The sequence below is a fragment of the Martes martes genome, assembly GCF_963455335.1.
Source record: "Martes martes genome assembly, chromosome: 2".
Taxonomy (NCBI): domain Eukaryota; kingdom Metazoa; phylum Chordata; class Mammalia; order Carnivora; family Mustelidae; genus Martes; species Martes martes.
This window is the reverse complement of record NC_137889.1, coordinates 180,966,079-180,980,291: the sequence shown is the minus strand read 5'-3', so window position 1 is coordinate 180,980,291 and position 14,213 is coordinate 180,966,079. Positions and strand designations below refer to the sequence as shown.

At 39.8% G+C, this 14,213-nt stretch overlaps 1 protein-coding gene across 1 annotated transcript in view; it reads left to right on the top strand.

Moving 5' to 3' along the window:
• SCFD2 (sec1 family domain containing 2) overlaps positions 1-14,213 on the top strand; it is a 429,119-nt gene that overhangs the window by 14,041 nt on the left and 400,865 nt on the right. Inside the window, exon 2 of the mRNA XM_080797411.1 lies at positions 8,437-8,605. Coding sequence (XP_080653537.1) covers positions 8,437-8,605 — 169 coding nt within the window. The remainder of the gene's footprint in view (positions 1-8,436; positions 8,606-14,213) is intronic.

Below are 14,213 nucleotides of genomic sequence, written 5' to 3'. Positions count from 1 at the left end.
GTCTTTCCAAATTTTGTGTGTGTGTGTGTGTGTGTGTGTGTGTGTGTGTGTTTGACTTCAAGTTTCTGAGTCTTGTGGTCTAAAAATATGCATGGTATTATCTCAGTCTTTTTGTACTTGTTGAGGCCTGATTTGTGACCCAGTATGTGATCTATTCTGGAGCATGTTCCATGTACACTCAAGAAGAATGTGTATTCTGCTGCTTTAGGGTGAAATGTTCTGTATGTATCTGTTAAGTCCATCTGGTCCAGTGCGTCATTCAGGGCACTGGACCAGATGTTTCCCTTTTGATCTTCTGCTTAGATGATCTGTTCATTGCTGTAAGTGGAATGTTAAAGTCCCTTACTATTCTTGTATTATTACCAGTGAGTTACTTTATGTTTGTTATTTATTGATTTGTATATTTGGGCACTCCCAAATTGAGGGTATAAATATTTACAATTGTTAGATCCTGTTGGATAGACCCCTTAATTATGATACAGTGCCCTATTTCCTCTCTTGTCTTTGGCTCAAAATCTAGTTTGTCTGATCAGTTTGGCTACTCTGGCTTTCTTTTGATGCCCATTAGCATGATAGATGGTTCTCCATTTCCTAGCTTATAATCTGTAGGTGTCTTTAAGTCTAAAATAGCCTCTTGTAGGCAGCATATGGGTGGGTCTTACTCTTACTATTTTTTTTAATCCATTCTGATACCCTATGTCTTTTGATTGGAGCAATTAGTACACTTAAATTCAGAGTGATTATTGGTAATATGTATTTAGTGCCATTGTGTTACCTGTAAAATTGATGTTTCTGGTGGTGTTCTTTGTTCCTTTTTCTAGTCTTTGTTGCTTTTGGTCTTTATTTCCCACTCAAAGACTACCCTTTAATATTTCTTGCAGGGTTACAAACTCCTTTAGTTTTTGTTTGTCTGGGAAACTCTGTCTTTCCTTCTATTCTGAATGACACCCTTGCTGGATAGAGTATTATTGGCTGCACATTTTTTTCCATTCAGTGCATTTGAATATATCATGTCACTCTCTTCTGGCCTGCCAAGTTTCTGTGGAGAGATCTGGTGTAAGTCTGCTTCATAGTCCCTTGTAGGTTAAGGATATTTTTCCCTTGCTGCTTTCAAGATTCTTCCCTTGTCTGTGTATTTTGTAAATTTTAGTATGATATGTCTTGGTGTTGGCTGGCTGTTGTTGAATTTTGTGGGAGTTTTCTGTGCTCTTGGACTTTGGTGTCTGTTTCCTTCTACAGATTAGGGACGTTTTCAGCTATAATTTGCTCAAATTAACCTTCTGCCCCTTTCCCCTCTTTTCTTCTTCTGGGACTCTTATGATGTGAATGTAGTTGCTGAGTTCCCAAAGACTACATTCATGATCCAGTACTTTTTCTTTCCCTCTTCTTGTCAGCTTCATTTTTTTTTAAATTAAATTTTTTATTTATTTTTAGCATAACAGTATTCATTGTTTTTTCACCACACCCAGTGCTCCATGCAATCTGTGCCCTCCCTGATACCCACCACCTGGTTCCCCCAACCTCCCACCCCTCGCCCCCCCCAAAACCCTCAGGTTGCTTTTCAGAGTCCGTAGTCTCTCATGGTTCACCTCCCCTTCCAATTTCCCTCAACTCCCTTCTCCTCTCCATCTCCCTATGTCCTCCATGTTATTTGTTATGCTCCACAAGTAAGTGAAACCATATGATACTTGACTCTCTCTGTTTGACTTATTTCACTCAGCATAATCTCTTCCAGTCCTGTCCATGTTGCTACAAAAGTTGGGTATTCGTCCTTTCTGATGGAGGCATAATACTCCATAGTGTATATGGACCACATCTTCCTTATCCATTCATCCGTTGAAGGGCATCTTGGTTCTTTCCACAGTTTGGTGACCGTAGCCATTGCTGCTATAAACATTGGGGTACAGATGGCCCTTCTTTTCAGTACATCTGTATCTTTGGGGTAAATACCCAGTAGTGCAGTTGCAGGGTCATAGGGAAGCTCTATTTTTAATTTCCTGAGGAATCTCCACACTGTTCTCCAAAGTGGCTGCACCAGTTTGCATGCCCACCAACAGTGTAAGAGGGTTCCCCTTTCTCCACATCCTCTCCAACACACGTTGTTTCCTGTCTTGCTAATTTTGGCCATTCTAACTGGTGTAAGGTGGTATCTCAATGTGGTTTTGATTTGAATCTCCCTGATGGCTAGTGATGATGAACATTTTTTCATGTGTCTGTTAGCCATTTGTATGTCTTCATTGGAGAAGTGTCTGTGTCTGATAAAAGACCTCAACGTGAGACAGGAATCCATCAGAATCCTCGAGGAGAACATAGGCAGTAACCTCTTTGATATCAGCCACAGCAACTTCTTTCAAGATATGTCTCCAAAGGCGAAGGAAACAAAAGCGAAAATGAACTTTTGGGACTTCATCAAGATCAAAAGCTTCTGCACAGCAAAAGAAACAGTCAACAAAACAAAGAGGCAACCCACGGAATGGGAGAAGATATTTGCAAATGACAGTACAGACAAAAGGTTGATATCCAGGATCTATAAAGAACTCCTCAAACTCAACACACACAAAACAGACAATCATATTAAAAAATGGGCAGAAGATATGAACAGACACTTCTCTTGTCAGCTTCATTATAGTCCATAATTTTATCTTCTATATCACTGATTCATTCCTCTGCTTCATTCATCCTTGTTGTCATTATATCTAGTTGGTTTTGCATCTTGGTTATAGCATTTTTTTATTTCAGCCTGACTAGTTTTTATTTCTTTTATCTCTAAGGGATTCTCTAGTGTCTCTTCTATGGTTTTCTCAAGGCCAGCTACCATACTTATGATTGGTGTTTTAAAATCTGGTTCAGGCATATTACTTATTTCTGTTTTAATTAGATCCCTGGCCATGAACTCTTCCTTTTCTTTTTTTTTAGGGGTGAATTTCTCCATCTTATCATTTTTTCTAGGTCACTGTTTTGTGTGTGTGTTTTAGGAAAGCCTGTTACAGTTCCTGCTCCCGAGAGTAATGGCTATATTAAGAGGAGGTCCTATACTGTCCAGGACCTGGTGTTTCGGGTAGTGTTTTAAATGTGCACTCTGCTGTTGTGTTTTGGCTGCTCTTTCCCTCAGGTCAGTCCTCTGTAATTTCTCCTTGCCTGCAGTGGGCAATGTTTGGACCTTGTCCCGTGTGTGGCATTTTAACTAGGTGTGCTTTGGTCTGCTTGTTAAAATAAGCCTGGTCCTACTTCCACTAGAGCTGAATTTTTGTAGCACTCTATGATCAGTGAGGGGTTTGTGCTGGCCTTCTGGGGAGGGTGTCCTGTGCTGGTTCTCAGGCTGACTTGCCCTAGTAAAGATGCACCTCCAGAGCACAGGGGGTGGGGTTTGGTGTGAGTGGCTCCAGCCTCCTCGAAGGGGCACTGTGTTGCTCATGAGGTCTGTAAGTGCTGATGGGTTGGGGTCGGGGGGAATGGTGATGTACAGCTCTTTTATCCCCAGAGCAGGGAGTTCATGCCTGCGGCTGTTCAGAAAGCCCTCACAGAAAAGCAAACAATCTCCACTCATGTCCTCATATTCTTTCAGATTCCTGACTTCACCCTGCCTGTGTCTGAGCTGTGTCCCTGCTAGTCAGCGGAGTACTCCTGTGTTTTAGCTCAGGCATGCGGCTGGGTTTCAACACTCCAAATTTTAGAGACCCACTGTGCTATGGACCCTTGCTGTTCCTCTGTGGGAGGGTCTTGCTGTGCTGCAGCTGGTGCCAGTTGGTCCAGAAAAAGCATTCACATGATTGCACAGGGGCTCAGAGTTTATGATAAAGTGCAGCAAAAAGTCGGCACCAAGCTTTGCTGTTTTCAGTAGGTGTTTCTGTTCCTATGCTAATGAACCAGGCAGCATGTTGGCACCCGTCATCTCTTTTGTCTCCTGAGAAGCTGCGCCACCCCTCCCAGATCCACTCCAAAAAGGGGAACTGTATCTTCCAGTGCAATCCAGGGGATCCTCAGACCACACTGTCTGCTCCTGGGCCTCTGCCCTCCTTCCCCATAGGAGCACTGTGATACCCACAAGGGTCCACCTGGCAGTGGCACGGATTTCTAAAACTTCAGACTTTGGGCTTCACTGCTTTTAAAAACTTGCAATAATCAGCTGCTGTAGTTTTCCCAGTCAGTGGTTTTGGGAAGTGTTTCTTTTGTGCAATCCCCTGCACTGTGCCTTCTGTTTCTCCATCTCTCTCATTGTCTCTCTCTCTGAGATCAAGGTTCCCTCCCTCCACAGCACCCACGATTCTTTTCTCTCCAGAATCACACCTCTGCAGCTCTTACCTTCTCTGTTGTGGCTTCTTTTCTCCCTCTAGTTCGCAGTTTGTTCTCTCAGCATTCCAATCTATTTCTTGGGTGTTTGGAATGTTTTGATATTTATCTAGCTATGTTTGAAGGACAAGGCAACCACAGGGTCCCCTACTGCTCTGCCATCTTAACCCATATCCTTTATTACCATATATATATATATATATACACACACACATATATAGTTTTTTTTAAGTTTCAGTATAGTTAACATATGGTATTAATGAGGGCTTCTAAATTCTTGCTTCTCACTTTATTCTATGTGAGAAGAGGCAAGTGAAGATGTTGCCTGCCTTATTTTTTTTTTAAAGATTTAATTTTTTATTTGACAGGCAGAGATCACAAGTAGGCAGAGAGGCAGGCGGAGGGAGAGGAAGGGAAGCAGGCTCCCCGCTGAGCAGGGAGCCCGATGCGGGGCTCGATCCCAGGACCCCGGGATCATGACCTGAGCCGAAAGCAGAGGCTTTAACCCACTGAGCCACCCAGGCACCCCTGTTGCCTGCCTTATGATAATGATACTAGCATATACATTCACATATGATCCACAAAGTAATGCAGGATTGATACTTTTCTCATGCTGTTAACTAAACAAGTTTAGCCCTTGACGCAGTTGCCTTAGGATTTCAAATTTTGAGGTTCAGAGATATTTGGGTGTCATTTGACCAACTCTGAGTTTTTAACTTGGTAAAATGGAACCACATGTATGGAAGTTATCTCAGATTATAGAAGGAACTAGTGGAGGATGGGACCACTAGGACCCGCATCTCCAATTTCTTTTTCCTACACTCCCTTGGAAAAGATAGGATTGGGAAATACACCATTCTCTGACCATACTAGATTACATTGCTGTTGGCTAAAATAACAATTTTGGCTAACTTCTGATCTTAAGCTTTTCAAATAATATTTTAAAATTTCTGTAGTAAAGGAAAAATTAAGCTCTCTGGAAATCTAAATGTGATACAAATTTCAGCATTTTATTCATTTCATAAAAGAATCTGAAGTTACTGTTACATTGAGAGGTCCCAAATTCTTAGTCTATGTTTGAGTCATATAAATGGCAGTAATTAAATTTATAAAATAAATATTGAACCCTCAAAAGCCAGAGATGGGAGAAACTGTATTTAGAAAAGCAGGACACTTAGTTGAAAGCCCATATCTGCTTTATCTGTCATTATCAAACATGTTAGATATACATATCCTTTTGACTAAATCTAAGAAGTTGAACAATTTTATTCATATAAATTTAGCATTTTGTTAATTCTCTGATATAATGTTAGAAACAGTTCCTGATAGAATGTTAATTATTTTTCCAATTAGGTAAGTGTCATGCACTCCTTCTAGAAAATATTGAGAAAAAATGAAGTTTGTGTAGAATTTACATCAACCAAAATATCCTACTATCCAAAGATAACCCTTGTTAAAATGTTGGGATATTTGTGTGTGTGTATGTTTAACATACTTTTTATTCTTATTACAATAAAAATGTATGTTCATCATAGGGTGTTTAGAGACTATAAATAATTAGAAGAAAGTGAAAATCACAATATGAAAACTGCTTCAATAAATATACCATAATTCAAAAAAATTTTTGCCCTACCTTTGAACTTTTAGGATATTAGTATATAATATTTTAAGGATATGAATGATACTTTGGTTCTGCAGAAATAACTATCAGGTTTAAGCCATAATAAAAAATAAGTATGCTATGTTTTGACTTCTCATATTGGGAGAGTTTCAGGAGGACTGGATTAGTCAACAGTTTGTAGAGGGTTTAATGAACTCGAACTAGGAAGGACCCCTGACTTTAGCATAGGGGGAGGAGTGAAAGCAGCAAGACTTTAGGAGCTAAAGAAGTTAGGGAAGAATGGTAGCATTTATAGAACACTTGTGTGTACCATGTGTCAAAAAATAGCAGTCGAAAACTAAGAATAACTTGAAGCAGCTATTCTTTGGGCACCAAGTTCAAAGAAATGTTATTTTAGTGATGAGTGGATATTTATGAAATTTTTCAGTGAGCCATAAGGGAACTGGTGGAGAGAGAAATTCATGATGCTATGAGGTAATCCCAGTATCTCCATTCCAGGCTGAGGAGCATAATTCACTTAGGGACTTCTGATCCCCATTTGGATCTCAGGACACTTACAGTCACTAGGCTTTCATTCAGCAAGTATTTAAAGAGCAGCTTATAAGTCTGAGTGCTGAGGAGACAACCATAAACCATACATAGCAGAAATAAGATGTGGTTCCTTCCAAGCCTAACAAATGAATAATTGACTAGTGGTACATGAACTCTTTCATCTTTACCATTAGAAGTCATCTTAAAGATTTTATTTATTTATTTGACAGAGAGAAACACAGTGAGAGAGGCAACACAGGGCGAGTGGAGAGGGAGAAGCAGACTTCCCGCCGAGCAGGGAGCTCAATGGGGGGCGTGATCCCAGGACTCTGGGATCAGGACCTGAGCTGAACGCAGATGCTTAATGACTGAGCCACCCAGATGCCCCTAGAAGTCATCTTAGATGCCCTCATGTTGTCTCTCTCTTTTTTTTTTTTTTTTTGGTAATTAATTTTTAAAGATTTCATTTATTTATTTTTGCATGAGAGAGAGAGTGAGCATGAGCAGAGGGATGGGCAATGGGAGAGAGCAGAGCTAGAGAAGCAGACTCTCAACTGAGCAGGGAGCCTGACGTGGGACTCGATTTCAGGACCCTGGGATCATGACCTGAGCTGAAGGCAGGCACTTAACCGACTGAGCCATCCAGGTGCCCTTGTTGGCTCTGTCTTAAGTCACTCTAATAGGTCTGATTTTTGTTGTTGTTGATAGTGTGGTTTTGGCAGTTTCTGCCTTTTGAGTTTGAATTCTTGCTCTGTAACTTACAAAGTTATATAATACTGAGCAAGTTACTTAAACCGAATCTTCTATTCTATAAATGAGCATAATAATACCCATCTATTAGAGTTGTTGTAAGAATTAAGTGGATAATAAATATGCAATATGAAACTTAATACCTGCTTCATCACAGGCTTTCAATGTTAGCTCCTGTGATGAAGATCATGGTGGTGGCGACAATGATTCCTTGGAGTCTGATTTGGTGTTTTGTCCCTAGTTCTGTCCAATTAATGTGACGTGGCAAAAACAACAGAGATAGAGATTGACATCAGGAAACAAAAGGTTGATTGATTGGGAGTGAGTGGGATCAAAACAAGATGTGCCAAGTCCCACCCATTGTTGGAAGGAGGTGTCCTGAACAATGTTGGTTTTTGGAAAGAAAACTTGGTTTCATGGAAAAAATATTACACTATGTCATTAGTCTTGAATTTCAGTTTGAGGTTCTAAGTTATTTGTTATTAGAAGAGTTAATACATGTGAAGTACCTAGAGCAGTGCCTGGTACACAGAAAGTACTCTAAATGTTTCTGTCATTAATTAATTAATGTCTAAATGACATTCTGTCATTGTCAGTCACAAACTGTTATCATTCATTCATTTAGTTTACCCATAATCTAACAAATATTTAGTGAGAGTCTGCTAGCTACCAAGTTGCCTGCTAGACATGCTGGGTTCAGGGTGAACTAGATAAACAGTTTGCCATTTTGAAGATAGGGTTCTAGCAGAGGGGAGATCTGCTATTCTTGGTCGGTCTCTAAGCCCTTCTGGGTCTTAATGTCTTCATCAGTAAAATAAAGTTTGGCTGTCAAATCTTACAACAATATCTTCCAATGACACTATTTTCCTGGCTGAATATATGCTGATTATTTATTTATTTATTAAATGTTTATTGATATCTACCATATGTAGGCCCTGTGCTAGGTGCTAGGAATATAGTAGTAACCAGAGCACAGAGCAGACATAGCATCTGCCCTCATGGAACATTAAGTCCAACGCACAAGGTACAGGTTGATTGGTTAGTGTTACAGAGGGGGAAATGCTAGGCTTGTGTTATTGTTTGATTAGTATTACATAGGGGAAAGTGCTAGGCTTGTGTTATTGATTTATGTGACAGAAACAAAATATATATGTTACTCTTGATAGAAGGTCCATTATAAAACATTAATCCAGATTTTTTCCCTCCCATTTTGTGAGTTTATATTGTCTTGTCTGCTTAAACAGGAGCCACTGGACATCATGGAGACAACTTGGTAGAGAAGATCATCTCAGTTCTGCCCCAGCTTCCAGGCCACACCAACGATGTGATGGTTAACATGGTGGAGCTTACGGCACTCCAGAATGAGGAGAAAAATCAGAGTATGGTTGCACCAGGCTGTCTTGCACAATCCAAGTAAGATATACAGGTTTTTTTCCTTCTCTCGTCCTTCTTCCTCTTCCCTTTTCTATTTCTCTGAGGCCAACTGTTTCTGTAGGAGGGGAACAATGACGAGTTGGCCTGGTTGAAAAATTCACAGTGGATGACATTTAGAAAAAAGCGTTTTTCCCCCTAACTTTGAAATAACCCATACCCATTAAACCACAATAAACCAAAAAGTATGGAATTGTCATTTATAGAGATACCATTTAGATGTAATATTAGTTTGTTCTGAGAATCGGTTAGGTGAGTCAATTTATGCATCTCCATTTCTCAGATGGTTTCACATGGAATTGAATCCAGGCTTACTCAGTTTCTTTTTCCCAGTGGGCTTTTTCACACAAAGCTATGAACCAGCGCCATCTTTCTACATGTAAAGGATATGCTCTGGGACATCAAGGAGAGAAGTTTTTATTTCTGTGTGTATTTTTCACATGCTTAGAGAAATCAGAAAAAGAAGATGGATTACTTCATGTTGTGCAGAGTTTCAAAAATAGAAGAACATTTCTCCAGAAACATGGCAATAAAAAGCTAACAATAGTCACCTCCTCTACTCTGTCCTTCATCAATAATTCTTGTGAGAAAAAAAAAGTATTAGAAGGTGAAAAAGGATCTGTTTCCCTTATCTCTCTGTTTTTAAACAAAACAGGATATTTTGCATTATAGTTTCAAATCTTAAAAGTAGCAAATACATTTGGAATTTCCTATCATATCTGGAATTAGTTTTCAGCTCTTAAATTTTTCAGCTTTTTAAAAAATTTATTATTATTTTTTTTAGGTAGTTCATAACATTTATTGGGTGCCTGGGGTGTATGGGCCAGTGTGGGATGAAAATGGAAAGTTCTGCACCCTGTCTTTTTTGTATACTTACGTACACAAGAAAAGCATAGGCCATGTGCTCACTTTGGTAGTCCATATACTAAAACATAGGCCTATGGGCTTGAAGCTATACAAACCCGGAAGTAATTGTGATTGGAGATGTTTGTAGCTATTCAGAAGGCCAGTCAGAAGTTACTTATCAGGGACTTACTATGAGCCTTCTTTGGACTAAGTAATATGAAGGACATAAAATAATAGAAAGTATCATTTTTGCCTTCAGGGACTACTTTTCTTATTGGGTAGTCCTTTTTACACACTGGGTCAATCAAAACACAACAGAAATTATATAAACTCAAGACCCAGGTGTCTGTTACAGATTATAAATCCTACAGGATCAGGTCCACACGGTCTTTGTAGATCAATGTGGGCCTTGTGGAAGTGGTGATGCTTGGCTTAATTATGTCTTGAAGAATTCAGAAAAAGAGAAGGGCTAACGTGAGCATAGGTATGGAAACAAGAACGGTCAGGGCCAGACAGGATGGGGTGTGAGGAAGAAAGACCACCTCACCAGATCCCCAGTGCCATCAGCAGTAATATTTTTCAGGACTAACTGGGTACTAAGTGCATTTCCAGGCATTTTACATGTGGGAAGTCGTTTAAGTTTTATGATAACCTAATGAGGTAGGTGTTGTTTTCGCCCCATTTTACCAGTAAGGAAACTGAGGCTAAGAGACCTTAAGTAATATAGTTAGCAGGAGGTGGGGCTAGAATTTGAGCCCAGAATGTTTGGCTTCAGAGCTACGCTCTTAAACTTCTATGCTATCTCCGTAGGGCCGAGAGAGGAGCTAGGCTCATGAATAGATTTAAAGAGACAGTGAGAGACAAAAATGAAGTTACTTGATGATTTAATTTTGAGAGTCCTATTCATTCAATGTAGCAGTTACACTGGCAATACAGATCAATTTTGGCTAATTTCAGCAAAAATAGGAGTTTATTAAGTTTATTATCCAAGAGATTGGATAGCTGACACAATCAAAGGAAGAACTTTTTTTTTTCTTTTAAAGGAAGGACTCTTAATCAGATTTTGGAAAGGTCAACACAGTTCCAGGGGTCTAGAATTTAGGAAAAACCTCTTCAAGGCCTTGACATCAGAGAGACTGAATTTTAACTCTTTTTGGTCATGAGTCATTCTGTTTAAGCTTCAGATTCTAAGGGAAAATGTGAGATTGGCCTCACTTAGGCTTTGTGCCCATGCTCTGCCCAGAGGTGACTGGGAGCAGTTCATACTGGTTGAGAATTGTGCCAAGATTGTATGGCCTGGTGAAGGGGTAGTTCTTCAAAGGAAAATGGAAAAATTTGTCAAAAGAAGGGGAAAGGCTGCTGGGCAGGCAGAAGCAGTAGATGCCGTTTAATAATAATAGCGCATGCTTATATAGGATTTACTGTGTAACAGATGTTCTATCACTTTATATATTGTGACTGATTTAATTCTCACAACCTCTCTGTGAGGTGGGTTCTATTACCATCCCCTTTTATAGGTGAAGAAGGAGGCTGAACGACATGCCTAAGGTGGCACATACAGTTAGAAGTGGTGGGACCTGTATTTGAACCCCAGTAGTTTAGCTCTAAAGTCAGTGCTTACCATTACTTTATGCTGACTCCTCAGAAGCCCAAGATAATTACAAAAAAGCCAAGTGAGCACCCCAGAGAAGTTTGCAAGAAGAGAGAAGAGTTGAATCCAGTGTTAATGAGCGGGACCAAGCAAATTCTGACAAATGTAGTAGGACAAATGTAAAGAATCTCTTAGATCTACGAGTTGTATTGTGATTATGACCAATTTATTTAATTTTGATTCCCCATCATTCATTCTACCCCAAGCTTAGTCTAAGACTTGAACCAAACCAGCCTTAGAATCCCATTTCCCTTGCCAGTGATGGCTTTAGAAATGAGGAGGTGATAAGAGAAAAAGTCTTCCTAGGGCTTCTTGATCAGGTTTCTTTGCTTCTGAAAAGAGACTCAAGAAAGATACGTGCTCTCCCCTCTTCCTCCCCTACCTCCCCCCAACTCTCAGGACTCTGACTAAGTCCTGAAAGTGCTGAGAGATTCTGCTTACAACCTGAAGTTGAAGCTGACAGGTGGAAGGTGGCATGGTCACAGGTGTCACAGAGGAGAGCAGTGATGGGTACTGTGCCTGGCTCCCATATTATGTAGGAGAGTATGCTTCCTTATTGTTTAAGCCAAATTGAATTTCTGTTTTCTATTACTTGCAACCAAAGGATTCCTAACTGATATGTTTTCTGTACCTCATTATTTCATCTATAAAATGAGGGCATTGGCCTAAATGACTTCTAAGGCTCTTGGTTTTTAAAATAAAAAAAATTTCTCATATATATTAACCCCCCAGTCTTTGTTTTCATTGGGTGCCTTTTCCTCTCATTTCACTGTGAATGAGTATTGTCATAAAATATGAGTTTTGAGAACCATCCAAGTATAAGGGCACGGTCACAAATGTCAAAGGCAGTGATGAGTTCTAGAAGGATCTGAATAAAGAAAACTTTCATGAGAGCAGGTTTGGTGACGTAGAAGGACTAGGAGTCAGGCTGCAGAAGGTAGAGAGAGAGGCGGTGAGAAAGTGACAAATAAAGGTTTAAAGCAATAGAGAGAAAAATTAGGTAGTTTCTTGACAATTGCTTGGAATACAGAGAATTGTACCGATCAATTTCAATTCCAAAAGAGGAATTGAAATGAATTACAGCTTTTGTAGTATAAACTGTACTTCCGTCAAGATAATCATAACCATTACTACCTCCTACACCACCCCCTGAAACTTCTGAGGGAAACGAGTATGAGGATGAAAAAATTAGTACTAAAATGAAAACAGATGGGTGCTTGGCAATAAACAATCTGCTTGCAATGGGATAATCTTTAGAAAGCAAATCTCTAACTATGATTTAATCCTTGATAATCAAAATTTACTAATATAATTTTTATAAAAGGCTCTGTGTAATCCTAGCAATTAAAGTTACTGCCAATGCAAATGAGAAATTGATAACTTTAAATGAATTATATGACTTGGCTTTCCAGTCCTGGTCCATTGGTCCCTGGATTACGTGGAGTCTTTTGTTCAAGAAGGAGGCAGAATCTTTTCTGTTCTTATGTGTTCCTTCTGTTGAAATTGGTTTCTGTTTTCTGCCCTAGCTCCATTCTGTCTGACCTGTTACTCTTTCAGTTCCTCAAGTACCCTACACCTGATGGCCCAGGTGCATTTGCTACTTCCGGCTTGCTGCCCCTGACTCTGGGCAAACCCATGACCCACGTCGCTGCTGGTTCTGCCTGGTCCAGTACCCACTTCTCCCAAAGCTCCCCATATGCCTTCAGGTCTTTTTTCCATCTTAGCACCTCTAGCATTTCACAGTTCCCTTCTCTGTTTTACTGTTTTTCTCCTTAGCACTGTCTAATATACTTATCTATGTTGTTGTATTTTTTAAAAATATTTTATTTATTTGAGAGAGACAGAGATAGTGAAAGACAACATGAACAGGAAGGAGGGGGAGAAGTGGACTCCGTGCTGAGCAGGGAGCCTGATTCGAGGCTCCATCCCAGGACCCTGAGATCATGACCTGAGCTGAAGGCAGAGGCTTAACTTACTGAGCCATCTGGTGCCCCTAGGTTGTATTTTTGTGTCTTCCTTTCCTAGAGGGCTATAGAGAAACTCCCTGCTAGGAAGGTCCCTCAGAGGAAGAAGACTTGTCTGTTTTATTCACTGTAATGTCCCCAATGCCTAGAACAATTACCTGGCACTCAAGGGATATTTGTTGAAGTGATAAGGGCAGGATCCCTGTGTTGAATGAAGCTGCTGAATTAAGAGAGTATGAAGGCAAACCTGAGCATAACAGATTTTAGTTTGGAGATGTCTATATTCCAATTACTGGATGTATGAAATGCTCTCATTGTGTTAGCAAAACATAGAAAAACTGGCCAAGCAATACTTACTTGTGGGATTTCTTTCATGGATGTATTCTGCACACATGTAGAATAACCTATTACATTCAGTCATTGCTAATTTGTAATTGCAAATCAGTTCAGTAAATTGTGTTACGCATGTGATGGAATTTCAAATATCTATGGAAATAGAATGAAGAATAAGGAAGTTGTTTATATACTGATAAGCAGTGAGCTTGATGACATATTTCAAATGAAAAAAGTGAGGTATAACATGCCTGTTTGTACAAAAGGGTGAAATATACATATTTGCTTCTAAATGCACTGGAAAAAAAATATATAAATGGAAAAATGTATAAGGAACTGATGATGTTGGATTCCTCTGTAGAGGAATGCTGCGGTCTGGGGGCACACTGGGAAGTTAGTGAAATGAATAAAGACGGAGGGAGGAGCCACAGGTCCTACTCCGTATACCAGTTTCTGTGCTTTGAATTTTCAATCCTGTGAATATATTTTTTATTAAAAATAGAAACTAGATTTAAATAAAACCACTGTTTCCTTCTTAAGCTAACTTAAGATGGGATTCTGTGCTTCAAGGAAGGAAAGTAGCTGTGTTTTATTTTGGAACCTCTGCAATGCTTAACTTCTTAAAATGCCAAAACCTGGGGCGCCTGGGTGGTTCAGTCCGTTAAGTGTCCGCCTTTGGCTCAGGTCATGATCCCAGGGTACTGAGATGGAGCCCTGCCTTCTCTCTCTCCCTCTGCCTGCCGCTCTCCCTGCTTGTGCTAGCTCTCTCTATCAAATAAATAAAATCTTTAAAACA